This window comes from Orcinus orca, chromosome 3, assembly GCF_937001465.1.
Source record: "Orcinus orca chromosome 3, mOrcOrc1.1, whole genome shotgun sequence".
NCBI classification, from domain to species: domain Eukaryota; kingdom Metazoa; phylum Chordata; class Mammalia; order Artiodactyla; family Delphinidae; genus Orcinus; species Orcinus orca.
Window position 1 is genome coordinate 58,246,001 of NC_064561.1, and position 14,613 is coordinate 58,260,613.

The 14,613-nt window shown below is 48.0% G+C and overlaps 1 protein-coding gene, 1 long non-coding RNA gene and 1 pseudogene across 5 annotated transcripts in view; 2 read left to right on the forward strand and 1 right to left on the reverse strand.

The window, feature by feature from the left end:
* The window catches only part of ANXA6 (annexin A6), a 52,235-nt gene extending 39,008 nt beyond the window's left edge, over nucleotides 1-13,227 (forward strand). For 3 of the 4 annotated variants that reach the window (XM_004280331.3, XM_012536953.3, XM_049707805.1), the window contains exons 21-26: nucleotides 345-362; nucleotides 1,150-1,243; nucleotides 2,496-2,591; nucleotides 5,305-5,363; nucleotides 6,711-6,833; nucleotides 12,818-13,227. In XM_004280331.3, the coding sequence (XP_004280379.2) occupies nucleotides 345-362; nucleotides 1,150-1,243; nucleotides 2,496-2,591; nucleotides 5,305-5,363; nucleotides 6,711-6,833; nucleotides 12,818-12,877 (450 nt within the window). In that variant the 3' untranslated portion in view covers nucleotides 12,878-13,227. The remainder of the gene's footprint in view (nucleotides 1-344; nucleotides 363-1,149; nucleotides 1,244-2,495; nucleotides 2,592-5,304; nucleotides 5,364-6,710; nucleotides 6,834-12,817) is intronic. The other variant, XM_012536954.3, reaches the window with a different exon arrangement.
* Nucleotides 2,601-5,066, forward strand: LOC125963947 (uncharacterized). Its single transcript, XR_007476412.1, has 2 exons — nucleotides 2,601-3,334; nucleotides 3,381-5,066. It is a non-coding gene; the product is annotated as an uncharacterized LOC125963947 (long non-coding RNA).
* On the reverse strand, nucleotides 9,756-11,242 carry LOC105748553 (N-acetyllactosaminide beta-1,3-N-acetylglucosaminyltransferase 2-like; annotated as a pseudogene).
* Nucleotides 13,228-14,613: the final 1,386 nt, after the last annotated feature.

The following is a 14,613-nucleotide window of genomic DNA, read 5'->3' on the forward strand; positions in this document are numbered from 1 at the left end:
AAAAGGTGTAGGAAACAGGGCACGTCTCACGTCGAACTTCTCCATGGCTCTGAGGAGTCGCCCTAGGTTGCCAGGCGTGAGGGGTAGAGTGTCCTGTCCTGTGCCCTCCTCTTACCCCTCCAGTAAACACTTTTCATCGTGAATTCCCAGACCTGTCCTCATCTTGAGCTCCAGCCCAAAGGTCGGGGGAAGGTGCCTCCTCCCAGCCCCTTCCCTGCCCCCAACTGTGGGACCTCTGCCACCCGGAGCCAGGCTCCCTCACCTGCACCCCAGGGCCCCCTCTCCGGGCCTCCTCTGACTCTTGCCTTCCCCCCCTCTCTCTCCTGTCTCCTCCTTGCTCTCAGGTGGCTGCTGAGATCTTGGTGAGTGCCCGGTTCTTCACGTGGATTTTAAAGGTCTGAGTCTGGCTGTGCCTCTGGGCGGAGCTGAGGGGCAGAGTAAGGCAGTGATTTGGGGGCGTGCCCCCCCAGGTTCTCTCTCTCCCCTTCAGGGCCTCCACAGAACCCCGGTGGGTGACATATGGGCCAGGCGAGTGTTTCCCAAAACTTCACTACCCACCATCTGCCTGATTTGTGCTACATACCACCAGATGTGAATAATTTTCTTTAAATGGACTCTTTTTATTTTAACCCAAAATGAGTTATTTTAAAGGAAATTTCATATCGATGTAAATAGAACTGATAGCTGTCTAGAAGATCACTGTGGAAGCCTACATATGTGATGTGTAAAAATATGTTTGCCTGTTTACCCCACTTGGGGAAACACTGGCTAGGCCATTTTTCCTTGCACACGTGCACAGACACACTTCCCCAGAGGGGCTTTCAGCGGGGTTTAAAGATGGAAGGAGAACTCTGAGTGTCCATGCCCAGTGCCTGTTTGCCCCTCCCCTGGGCCCAGTCCCGTGACCCTGAGGCCAGGGTGGAAGTGCTCTGTGCTCAGCTCCTCTGGGTGAGTCCACGGGGTCTCTGGGAACTGGAGGGGGGATGTGGAGTCCGAGGAAGAAGGAAGGGGCCAACGTCAGCCTCCTTGGGTGGCTGAGTTAGCCCAGCTTCTAACTGCCCTCGGCCCAGGCAGACATGAAAGTGAATAACAAACGAGGCTTTCTCGTGTCTTCCCTCTCAAATTCTCTCCCGGACCCGGGCTCTGCAGGAAATAGCAGACACGCCCAGTGGAGACAAATCTTCCCTGGAGACACGTTTCATGATGATCCTCTGCACGCGTAGCTATCAGCACCTCCGGAGAGGTGAGGCCTGACTCCCTCCCCCTCCCAAGTCAGCAGGAAGACCCCCTAGTCTTGACAATAGGAGCTAGTTGCCCACGCACCCACTCCTTACCCCAGCAAGGGAGTGTGGTGGCCAATGGGGACCGGGAGCCAGGTCTAGTCCTGGCTCTGCTGCTAACGGCATCATTCAGCCTCGGGCCAGCTCTCTTCACCTCCTTTGGGAAGCATGTGGGATGCCTGGGATAAGAGATGGCAGGTGGCTTTTCCCTCCAAGGCCAACTCCAGTGGATTGGTAGTGGCTGCCTAGAATGCTGCGTTGAGGATTCGAAGGTTCTGTGTCTTGATTCTTTGGTAACGTCTGCCAGGAGCAAGGCGGTGAGGGGTGATAATGACACAAGGACCATGTACACACACCAGGCTGCCAGGTGCACAGGGCACACCCGTATGTGGCGGCCCTGACACTAGGTGATGATGAAGTGCCCTTACCACTAAGACATGGACGTTTTGACACGCGTATGCCTGGCACTTGCCAGTAAAAGTGCTTTCGCACAGTGACTAAAAGAACGGACTTGGGAGCTGGAATGCCTTCATTCAGATCTCCCACTTATCAGTTGTGTGACCCTGGGCAAGTTACTGAATATCTGTGCCTTACTTCCCTTACCTATAAATTGAGGATTTTAATTCTACCTCACATGACTGTTGTGAGGGTACAAAAAATAAATACACAAAAAGCACTTAGCACCTGGTAACTTCCTTAGTGTTATCATTGTGATTACTTACATGAGTCTCTATCCCAACTTCCCTGGTGGTCCAGTGGTAAAGACGCCACGCTTCCACTGCAGGGGACACGGGTTCGATCCCTGGTCAGGGAACTGAGATCCCTCATGCCTCAGCACAGCGAACAGACAAACAAAGCAAACCTCTATCCAGGAGGAAGGGGAGGCCCAGAAAGGGGGAGGGGTTCACCCCAGGTCAACTTGGTGAGCTTGTGGCAGAGCTGTGAATAGGACGCATGCTCCTTCTGCTACCCATGCCTGGGTTCCTGGAACTTGTCCAAAGCTCTGGGGCACTGTCTGACTTGATAGAGATTTGGCTCTGAGCTCAAGGCAGCCCTGAGGTCAGAACATCCCTTCCACAGCAGTCCTGACCAATGCATTTAGGTCTGGGCTGCAGCCATACCTGCTGCTGCTGGGTGGGTTGGGGAGGGGTGATCTTCCCCCCTTCCTCTGAGTCAAAGCTCACCTCCCACCTCCGGGGCTTCTCTTGGGTCCAGTCTTCCAGGAGTTCGTCAAGATGACCAACTATGACGTGGAGCACACCATCAAGAAGGGGATGTCCGGGGATGTCCGAGATGTGTTTGTGGCCATTGGTAACTGGTGGGGACCAAGGGAAGGGGCTGGGGGGCACAGGGAACATGGCCAGATTCACTGGATGAGTGTGACCTCTATAGTTTCCTAAGCTACTAGTACTGGAAAATAAGCACTGCCACTTCATGGGCTCTGCCTGTGTGTGATTGGCAGCGTAACACAAGGACTTGTTCTGGGTTGCAGGGCAGGATGAGGAAACAGTGCTCTCTGGGGAGGTGGCTGGGAGGGTGATGGCCAGGCTGGGTAGGGGGTGCAGTGTCCTGCAGGACTTGGGTGTGTACACACACACACACACACACACACACACACACACACACACTTACCTTTCCCTCCTCCCAGCACCTGGATCTCTTTGGTTACTCTCTTATTGTGTAATTTGAGTTCTTGCCTTGGAAGAAGTCTTTCCCCTTTTGGATCTCAATTTCTCCATGTGTATAAACGGATGAGTAGATATGAGCAAAAGTCAAACTTGTTTTTATTAGTATTAGTCATTAGCAGTATCTTATTTATGACTACAAAATACATTGTTGCACATTTTTTTTTCATCTTACCTGGAGGTGTCAGTGGAAGGTTTTCACATAATTGCCTTCAATTACAGGATGCATCTTGATTTCAGGGACTTCAACTTCGAGGAAAAGGTGTTTTAGAACAGATGGAGTAGAGGTGTTATTGTTGTGATGTTATCATCTAACTTTCAGTGGGTCTTTACCACCTGGGAACAATACCTAGGAGGCAGCATAGCATAGTGGATCCAGGTAGAGTCCCAGCGGTGCCACTTACTATCTGTACAGTTACCTCCATTGGCAAGTCACAGAAACCCCGTACCTCAGTTTTCCTCCTCTGTAAAGTGGATGTGATCATAGTACACAGATTTAAATGAGTTAATTATACAACACTTAAAAACATTGCCCCCGGCACATAGAATGCACTGGATGAATGTTAGCTTCTATTATTATTTCCTGCCAGGCACTGTGTGAAGCCAGTTGCACACAGCTTTGGTTGAATCCTTACGAGGTGCTTTTATCTGCTTATTTTACAAAGTGGGACACTGAGGTTCAGAAAGGTTACATGTCACTGGTGGAGGCAGGACTCACACCAGAGGCCGCCCGAGCCCAAAGCTCACGCTAGGATTAATCACCAGAGTAATTGGTCTATGGAGACACGTCTAGACCTCTTTTTCCTCGTGTTTCTCCCTCTGTCCTCTCTCCTCCCACCTAGACCATGTGTATGCGCGTGTGCACGAGTGTGCATATCGACACACCACTCCACCTCATTCCATCCCACGGCAGGCCCCGGGGTCCTCTGAGGCAGGTGGCGGGCTTCAGGTTCTGGGGAAGGTTTTTGGGGACGGTTGCAGAGGATGGAAGTTCCTGCCCAGTCTGCTCCTTAACCACACTGACTGAGCCCCAGGCTCCGAGTCAGGGCAGGCTCCTTGGGGGAGGTGATGGGACTGGGGATGTGGATTCGGGAGGTAAAGTAGTGGAAGGCAGACAGCAGACTTCTCCTTACCAGGAGGACAGAGGCACAAAGGAATTCACAGAATGTTCAGAGAATGGGCAACAGAGGCAATGAGAGAGCAGAGGCAGGCAGGAGCTTTGATTTTCAGGCCAAGGAGCTTAGGGTTTGTCTGGGAGGTGGTAGGGAGCTACATAAGGACCTGGGAAGGTGGGTATGTAATGTGATCTTTCCCACGGTTCCCGAGCCTGCTGCAGGGGAGGGTACAGGCCTGTCTCCTGCATGACTGTGCCCTTGGGATGCACAGCTCCAGCCTCTCGCCCCCTGCCTTCCTGATAGAGATACTTTTATATCCCGAGTCATTCTGGCTTTCTGGTCCTGGCGTCTGATTCCTCCTCCTTAAGCTATCTGAGACACCCTCCCGCCCCCCCGTGAGCTCTGGAGCCTTGAAATCCAGCAGCTGCTGAGGACTAGAGACCCCCAGGCCTTGCGAAAGTGTGGGAGGTTGTTAGGCAGGCAGTATCTGGGGTAGGGATGGGGGCTGCCAATGGGGCAAGAGTGGGCAACACTCAGCCCTAGAGATTGGCACCGTGCCCTAAATTATACTGACAGACATTCTTTGGCATATTTCAATCAGTAGTTCTCAAACATTAGGCTGCACCAGAATGGAGTGACTAACCATCTGGGTTTGTGCTAAAACCAGGAATGTCCCAGGAAAAGTGGGATGAGTTGGCCACCCACCGTCCGAGTTGCAGATTCAGCACATCTCGGATGGGGCATGAGAATGTGCATTTCTACCAAGCTCCCAGATGATGCGGATGCCTTCCAGGAGCTATACTTTGAGAACTTCTGCTTGAAATATTTCTTGAATCTGGGTCTCTAGGGTAGAGCCCAAAACCTGAGTTTTAAACAAGTTCTTCTTTGATTCTGATGCCCTTACGAGTTTGAGGCCCTGTACCTTGGGTTCACGAGTGGTTTCTTCCCTTTGAGTCCTCTACTAGCCTTAGTTAGCTGCAAGCACCTTAGCAGGAAGCGAGTTGCAACCCAGTGAGAGCCAGGTCTAGGGATGAGATAGAGGAGGCAGCGTCAGGAAGAGGGAGTGAAAGTGTCAGGCCCTGGATATGACCCTGGCGTTGGCAACGATCCTGGGCCCAGTTTGCGGATAGAGGAGATGCTACTTCTCTAGCAGCAGTAGCAGCCCATGGTCTGGGCACATCTCCTCTGACCAAGTTCCCTGCATCTCTTTCCTCTTCCTACCAGTTCAAAGTGTCAAGAATAAGCCTCTCTTCTTTGCCGACAAACTTTACAAATCTATGAAGGTAAGAAGACTTGTCTGTTCGTTTCCCTTCGAGCACTTCTGCCCCCACAAACACAGATGTGCGCCATCCCCTGGATCAGGAATTGTGTTTGTTTCCACCCATTTGATAGGTATCAGCATCTGCCTCGTGCCTGGTTCTAGGAGAGTAGTCCTCAACCAGGGTTTACGTTGCCCCCCGGTAAACATGTGACAATGTTCAGACTCACTTTGGTTGTCACAACTTGGGGAGTGTTGCTTTTTGCATCTGGTGGGGAGAGAGCAGGGACGCTGCTAAACATCCTACAACGTACAGGACAGATCCCCGCAACAAAGAACGATCTGGTCCCGGGCGCCAAGGTTGAGAAACTTATTCTGGGGACTCAGGGCTGAAAAGGACAGTCTCTGCCCCTTGGAGCTCACATTCTAGCAGATGACACAGTGTCTCCTATGACCAACGATCACGAAAGGAAGCAAGTGCTCAGCTCTGGGACTAGCCCTGGCTTCCTGAAAACCCAAGCCACTCTGGCCACCCTCTCAGCCCAGCAAGTGGAGTCTCAGCTGCTGACAGAGCCTGCGCAGGCAGTCTGGTGGGAGTGAGCCTGAGAGCCCTGTCAGCCTGCTGTCCACAAACATGACAGCCGTCTCTTGAGCCCCCGCCATGTGCCGGCTCTGATTCCTCAGCTGGTGTTCAGAGCTCCTTGGGGAGCAGAGGTGGGCCTTGGCTGCCCATGTATTCCGTGTCCTGTGTCTGCTCCTTGGGCCCTGTATTAGTTTCCCAGGGCTGCTGTCCCAAATTCAATGACAACAGAAATGTATTCTTTAACGATTCTAGAGGCCAGAAGTCCAAAATGAAGGTGTTGGTAGGACTGGTTCCTTTTGGAGGCCCTGAGGGGGAAACTCTCCCATGCCTTTCTCCTAGCTTCGGGTGGGCGTCTGGAATCCTGGTGTTTCCTGACTTAAGCATGAGTCCCTGCAGTCTCTGCCTTTATCTGTGTGTATGTCCATGTGTCCTCTTCCTGTAAGGACACCAGTCATTGGATCTAGGGCTCACCCAAATGCAGTATAACCTCAACTAATTACATGTGCTAAGACCCTATATCCATATTAGATAACCTTGTAAGGTTCTAGGTGGACATGAATTTGGGGGGCACACTATTCAACTCATACAGACTGTTCTTGCCTCTGTCTGGCCAGTCCTGGCACAGGGGAGTTTGAGTCAGGACTGTTTGTGGAAGAGGGAGGCAGGATGTCCCATCCTGGTTTTGGAGGGAAAAGGGAGAGAGGCAGAGGGACACCCATGAGTTCCTGCCTGACCTAACCCCATTTCTCCTCCTGCCCTGTGTTTCTCCCTGTCACCTGGCTCCACCAGGGTGCTGGCACAGAGGAGAAGACCCTCACCAGGATCATGGTCTCCCGGAGTGAGATCGACCTGCTCAACATCCGGCGGGAGTTCATTGAGAAATACGACAAGTCTCTCCACCAAGCCATTGAGGTGAGGGGCGGGGTGAGAGGTCAGTGGGGGAGCGGTGAGTGTCAGATGCTTGAACATAGATTAGAAGTCCTTTTTATTCCCAGAATGTTACCTCTTAGAACAGCCAAGACGTTGCTAAATGAGAGGAGACCTGCCTCACTCTTTATACCAAAATAGATTTCAGATGGATGGATCAAAGGCTTATAAAGATTTCCAAATAAAACAAGAGCCTTGGGGCTTCCCTGGCGGCGCAGTGGTTGAGAGTCCGCCTGCCGATGCAGGGGACATGGGTTCGTGCCCCGGTCTGGGAAGATCCCACATGCCGCGGAGAGGCTGGGCCCGTGAGCCATGGCCGCTGAGCTTGCGCGTCCGGAGCCTGTGCTCCGCAATGGGAGAGGCCACAACAGTGAGAGGCCCACGTACCGCAAAAAAAAAAAAAAAAATCCTTTTGTTTTTGGCCTTTTAAAAGCAACTTTATTGAAGTGTAATTTAAGTATCATAAATTTTATGAGATTTACTTGTTTAAGGGCCTCAGTAATTTTTAGTAAAGTTAATGAGTTGTACAGCCTTCACCACAATCCAGTGTTAGAACATTTTCATCACCCCACTGATGTCCCTTGTACCTGTTTACCTATTTCCACCCCCAGCCCTAGGCAACCTACAAGTGACTTTCTGTCTCTATGGATTTGCCTTTTCTGATTATCTCATGTAAGTGGAATCATGTAATATGTGATTTTTTGGATCTGACTTTTTTCATTTATGAAGCCCATTTCTTTGATTTTGGGGACTGACCAAAATCTGAAAGTTTGATGCTATACTTGGTTGACAAGACCATGAGGAAGCTCACAGGCAGTCTCATACAGACTTGGTGTAAATGTAACTTGGTAGCACATCTTCGTTATTTTTTTCTTCCAGTTTTATTGAGATATAATTGACATATAGCATTATATAAGTTTAAGGTGTACAGCATGATGATTTGACTTAGATACATCATGGAGTGCTTATCACAATAACTTTAGTGAACATCCATCATCTTGTATAGATGCAAAATTAAAGAAATAGTAAATTTTTGTGTGTGTGTGATGAGAACTCTTAGGATTTACTCTCTTAACTTTTATATGTAACATACAGCAGTGTTAATTATATTTATCATGTTGTACATTCCATTCCTAATACTTATTTGTCTTATAGTTTGTGCCTTTTGACCGCCTTCATCCAGTTGCCCCTCCCCCACCCCCTACCTCTGGTAAACACAAATCTGATCTCTGTTTCTATGAGTTTGTTTGTATGTTTGTTTGTTTTTGAAGTATAATTGACCTACAGCACTAGGTTAGTTCCTGTTATACAACATAGTGATTTTTTTCTATGCATTTCAGAATGATCACCATGATAAGTCTAGTTACAACGTGTCACCATACAAAGATAGTAGTTGTTGACTATACTCCCCACGCTGTACATTTCGTACCCATGACCCACTTATTTTGCATCTGGAAGCTTGTGCCTCTAATCTCCCTCACCTTTTTCTTTCCTCCCCCTACCAGCTCTCCTCTGGCAACCACCTATTTGCTCTCTGTATCTATGACTCTTTCTTTTTTTCTTATGTTTGTTCATTTATTTTGTTTGTTAGATTCCGAGTATAAGTGAAACCATACAGTATTTCTCTTCTCTTTCTCTTTCTTATTTCACTTAGCATATGTTCTAAGTGAACATATGGCAAAGATTTCGTTTTTTTATGGCTGAGTAGTATTCCATTGTATGTATATACCACATCTTCTTTATCCATTCATCAATTGATGGGCACTTGGGTTGCTTCCATATCTTAGCTATTGTAAATAATGCTGCTCTGAACATAGGAATGCATATATCTTTTCTAATTAATATTTTTGTTTTCTTTGGCTAAATACCCAGGATTGAAATTGCTGAGTCATATGGTAGTTCTATTTTCAATTTTTTTTTTCACATGACAATTAAAAATATGGTGACTTTATTTCTATCTTCTTACAGTCCCCAGTATCACATCTGGTAAGAATCTTCATATCTGTAACACAAAAATATCTCAGAAAGCATGTTACAAGACAGTATATATAAGCAACAGTTTGGCAGAATTCTAGTTCATATCCCCCACCCCCCCAAAAATTTTTTTAATTCAAAAATGACACTTAAGTTTATCTAACATATGTTCTACTTACTACTTAAAATACCATGCTCTAGTTAAATAATTCATCAACAACACTGTATACAAATAAAATATTACACAAAATATATTTAAGAAAATGTTTTGGTATTTGATCTGAATAATAAATAAAAACACAGGCACTTCTACACTGAGACAGGAAAGCAGTCACTACTCAGGATAATAATTTTGTATAAGCAACGCGTAACCATATGGCAAGAATAGAATTCTGCAGTTTTAAACTGACAAACCACTGATAAAAAGGTCTGCCACTTCAATCTTTTCACTTAAAGTTCAAAAGTTACATATGCTTTCCTGGTTCACAATGAAAAATCAGAAACACAATATGGTTGCCAGGGTCAATTCAGTCTTCAGTTTGAAGATTATGGAATCATACTCATTATTTTCAAATACTGAAGAAGAGAGAACTATCACAACACCACCCAGCAAACCAAATACAAGATAGTTAAGCTTCCTCCTTATTATGACCATAAGACCATAACAAGATAAACTGGATGAATGTCACACGGTGATTCCCATTTGGCAAAACTGGTTGATTAGATTAACACAAGGAAATGTTGCAGTGGCAGGAAATTTTGAAAGAAGTCAAATTTTTCTAGACAGTTTTTAAAAATTCATCCAAATTTCATGAAAACGTTATTCCATTCCACAGAAAGCACTGAGTCATACATAACAATGTCTTTGTAGCCAATAGGTTTATGAATACCTAAATCGCAGATAGTTCACTCATTATAATTGGAAATAGGGTTATCATCATATGAGAGCAAAACAAAAATAAAACAAAGATAACACGATCAAATTCCAGAAACATGATTTCAGATGACAAGGGGGACAAGTTAGAAAACAATGACCACTAGCCAGCAGGAAGGGTCAGAACCATTCGTCCTGTCATATCCTACATAAACATTAGTGTCTTCTGCTTTCCCTCTTCAGAAAGTAGTACACTGAAAGGTTTAGAGACCCTCATATGGATACTACCCATAAAGGCAATTTTGATGGTTTTACATAGAAATTACCTCTAATGTGAGAGAACATCACATGGGAACTATTCGAGATACATCTTTCTATGCAAAATTTAGTTTGTACATAATTTAACAACTTAAATAAGCATTTTGCAACCGAGACCAAATATCAATCATCTCTTGAGGTTTTCTACTATGTACCAACATCAAACCTACATAGGAACGAATGTTATTCCTGTTTTACTCTTCTATATCAAATGTCCTGAAGCCTTTGTGTTTCTCTGGAATGAGGCCGAGTTTCTGAAGGCACATTCCAGTATAAACAGCATCGATGGGGTAGAGAAGGACCTGGCCAGTTACATCGTATAGCCTCAGAGCCAGGTGGCTAGAGTAGAGGAATCCCCCTCCCCCTGCATAAGGCAGGTAGACGCCAGTGTAAAGAACTTCCAGGACGTAGTACTTCAGTTTCTTATCCTGACGGGGTCCAGCATTGGGAATCACATCACCTATAAACAAATCTTTGGCTTTGTTCTTGGATAAGCTATTCAAGTGATTCAGGATGTGACGGGTGTTCACAGAAACATCATCATCGCCCTTGAACTCAGCATTTGGGCAGGAAGTGCTCACCCACCTGAGAAGGAGTACTTCTTTCAGAGATAAATTGAAGAAGGTGTCTCTGTAGTTCCACATAAGAATGCCTTGGTGCTTCTCACTCTCGAATTTCAGCACATCTGAAAGGTCAGGACGGTTGTCCCCTGCAGGGGTCTGGCCCAGTAAGAAGACTCGCACCACTGTTTGGTTCCCCACATTGGTTTCTTTGCCCCAAGATTCCCAAATCGCTTGCCTTCTATCGAAATGTGAAGTAAGGGACTTAATCGCCAGCAATAAGAAGGGCTGCTTTGCGCACTTACCTGGTTGATCTATAAGCAGTGAATAATTTCAACATCTCAAATACAACAGAAAGTCTTTAAATCTGTCTGGCAAACTGTCGAAACCTGAAACTACTGATGTGACCCTCAGGTCAGGTTCACCATAATTCAGATGGCTTATGTTGGAAAATCCTTATGCTTCCCCTGTCTGGTTGGCTAACATGTTCAAAATGGGATTGTACCTCCTGTTCAGCTTTTCTTGTTCCCTGTTCCAATGTGCCTTGGGAGGGTCAGATATCTTCCAGAGCTTTTCTTTGGGTATTATTACTTCCCCTCCCCATTTTTTTCTTGGCTACTGCTTTTGGAGACTGCCACGATCAAATAACTGAAGACATTTACCATCATACAGAACTGGTTAAATAAATTACAGTGCACCCATATGACAGAGTACAGTACAGCCATGAAAAAGCATGAGGAGGTTCTATGTGCTGATTTGGGATCTTCTCTAAGTCAAAACTTATGGCCCAGAATAGTATGAATGCTCTGCAGAAAAGGGACATTATACATGTATACATATTTGTATATGCATATGGAAAAGCATTGCTAGAAAATCACACAAGTAAATACCACAGTGGCTACCTCTTGATTTAGGAAGTTAGGGGTTGGGGTAGGAGGGAGACCTATTGTATAATCCTTTGATTTGAATTGTTTACAACAATGATTTTTTTTTTTAAGAGGAAAGTTCCTCTTTTTTAATATATAACTTTATTTATTTATTTATTTACTTACTTTTGGCCGCGTTGGGTCTTTGTTGCTGCCCTTGGGCTTTCTCTAGTTGTGGCAAATGGGGGCTACTCTTCTTTGTGGTGCGGTGGCTTCTCTTGTGGAGCACGGGCTCCAGGCACGCAGGCTTCAGTAGTTGTGGCACGTGGGTTCAGTAGTTGTGGCTCGCAGGCTCTAGAGTGCAGGCTCAGTCGTTGTGGCCACGGGCTTCGTTGCTCCGTGGCATGCGGGATCTTCCCGGACCAGGGCTCGAACTCGTGTCCCATGCATTGGCAGGTGGATTCTTAACCACTGCGCCACCAGGGAAGTCCTAATATATTACTTTTAATCATATATCAAAAATTACAGAAACAAAAAATATGAAAATGACAGGAGCCCTCTAAAAAGAGGGAGAAAGTCTGCTCCCTCCCCCCCATAGCCCTGTCGCATGCCAGACAATACAACATAAATCCAATGAGGGTCACATCAATTCTTGCAAGGGCCTGTTACCCAGTAAGTGCTCAATGATGTTTGTTCAAATAAGGAATTCCGTAACACAGGGATCCCCAATCCTGGGCCGTGGATCAGTACCGGTCCGCGGGCTCTTAGGAACCGGGCCGCACAGCAGGAGGTGAGTGGTGGGCGAGCAAGGGGAGCTTCACCTGTCACTCCCCATCGCTCGCATTCCTGCTGAACCATCCCCCTCCCCTCACCCCCCACCACGGTTCGTGGGAAAATTGTCTTCCACGAAACCGGTCCCCGGTGCCAAAAAGTTTGGGGACCACTGCCGTAACACTTGTGTTAATGGCCGTGGGGGGAGGGTTAGCAGGGTGCAAGGCAGCCATGGGAGGAGACAAGAATAGAGGCAGGAACGCTTCACAGAGGAGGGGACATCTGATGGCAGACAGGATTTGGGGTCAGTGTGGAGGGCGTGCTGGGTGGAGCAATGGTAGGTATGTAGGTAGTAAGATGACCAAGATGCTCCCGGAAGGAAGCGGGGAGGTGAAGCCACAGAGCTTCATGAGGGTCAGACCACACAAGACCTTGAAGCCAGGCCTAGAGCTTGGACATTTTCCTGAGGTTGATGGGGAGCCACGGAAGGGACATGGTCACATTTACGTACTAGGGAGACATCCAGGCTGCCAGCGGCTGGGAGGAGGGGGCCTTGAGGTCATCAAGATTGTTTCACTCACTCTGCTCTCCCTCTGTCCCTGCCAGGGCGACACCTCCGGTCACTTCCTGAAGGCCTTGCTGGCTCTCTGTGGAGGCAAGGATTAGGACCGCCGGCGTTGGCGGGCACCTCTGCTAAGAAGTGGTCATCCCCCCGCCACGACCCAGCCTGATGCTCCAGCTTCAGAGACTAAAGAAGGGACAGGGGTGGGGGGAGGGGCCAGGGTGGGCTCTTGTCTTCAACTGGGGTTTAGGAAAAGCTCCCACTCCCACTAGCCAGTAAGGGCGCGGCACGGTCACTCCTACTCACGTCTGAGTGGCTGAAGAACCGTAGCCATTGATCCCGTCCACCTCCTCTCCCCATCTTCCTCCTCCTGCCTTCCCAGCTTCCGTCCGTTGTCACAGTCCCTGCCCTGGTTTGGGCTTTGTCGAAGCCAAAAACATTCTGAGGCTCTGAATGTGAAGCGAGTGATGTGTGTGCTTTGCATGGTGGGGTGTGGTGGCAGGTGCCAGTTCTGGGGGCGGTGGGCGAGGAAGAAATATCTTCGGGCCAACTGACAATCCTCCCACCGTTTCACCACCACCTCTGTCCCGGTTATTGTGCTAGACCACTGAACCAGGAGTCCAAATACCTGTGTTCAAATTTGTATCCGCCACACACTTGCCTTATGACCTTGCACCAGTCTCTTTCCCTCCCTGAGTCTCCTTGTTCTTGGCTACAAAATGAGAGAGTTCAACAAAAAGATCTTGGCTTTCTAACATTGACATTCTAGGATGTGCCTCCAAATCATTCCCTTTCCATTTCTTCTCTCTTTAAATAAAAAGAGACATACAGACACATAAATACATTTCCAAGAGGGATCTGTGGTTTTGACCTAGAACCTGCAAGCCCAGATTGTTGCCATTAGAGCTGAGGTGTTAACCTGCCCAGGAGTGACTTTCTATCTTCCCATCCCTTCCTGGGAATCCCAAATGAGGGTCTGAGCTCAGGTCAGCCTGGGAAGGCTGGCGCAGCCGGGTCTGGGTCTCGGGTCCGCTCTCCTCCCTCTGCTACCAGAATGTTTCTCTGTGCACGCTTCATCCATGACATCCGAGCCCAGACTTCCTCTTTTGAACTCTTCAGGGGCACCAGATGTGATCGTGATCTGGGGAGGCCTGTGGGAAGCTTCCAGTTTGTGAAGATCAGTGATCAACGGGAGGTCAGCTGCACTTTCTCCATCTCCCTTCCCCCAGCTCTGCTTCTGCTCTGGGACTCAGATCTAAAGTTATCTAGCGACCACGGATTTAAAGTTATCCAGTGACCATGGCATGTGGGTGCCTACTGGCTGGAGGGCTCTGCTCCCTGGCCCGGCTGACCTGCCCTCTCCTGCAGTTCAGCGTGTGTTTGTTGTAGCTGCTGAGGAGGGAGTGGCGTGGGGACATTGGGAAATGTGCTGCGTCTGGTCTTTTTTCTTTTCTTTTTTTCTCATTTATTTATGTCTTTGGCTGCTTTGTGCATGGCATGCGGGATCTTAGTTCCCCGACCAGGGATCAAACCCGTGTCCCCTGACAGTGGAAGCACAGTCTTAACCACTAGACCGCCAGGGAGGTCCCGAGTCTGGTCTTGTGTGACCTTGGACCAGCCCCTGCCCTCACTGGGCCTCAGTGACTCCATTTGTACAGTGAGGGGTTGGACCTAACAGTCTCGAAGAGCCCTGTCTTCATCTCTGACGTAATGAGTCTGAAAGTCAGGCAGTTTACCTTGTGTCTTTCCCACTTCCTTCCCTCTACCACCCTGTGAGCCCAAACCCCCATGAGGGTCAGCTGCGAGCTTGTTTGACTCTTTGCCCAACTTAATTGAACTG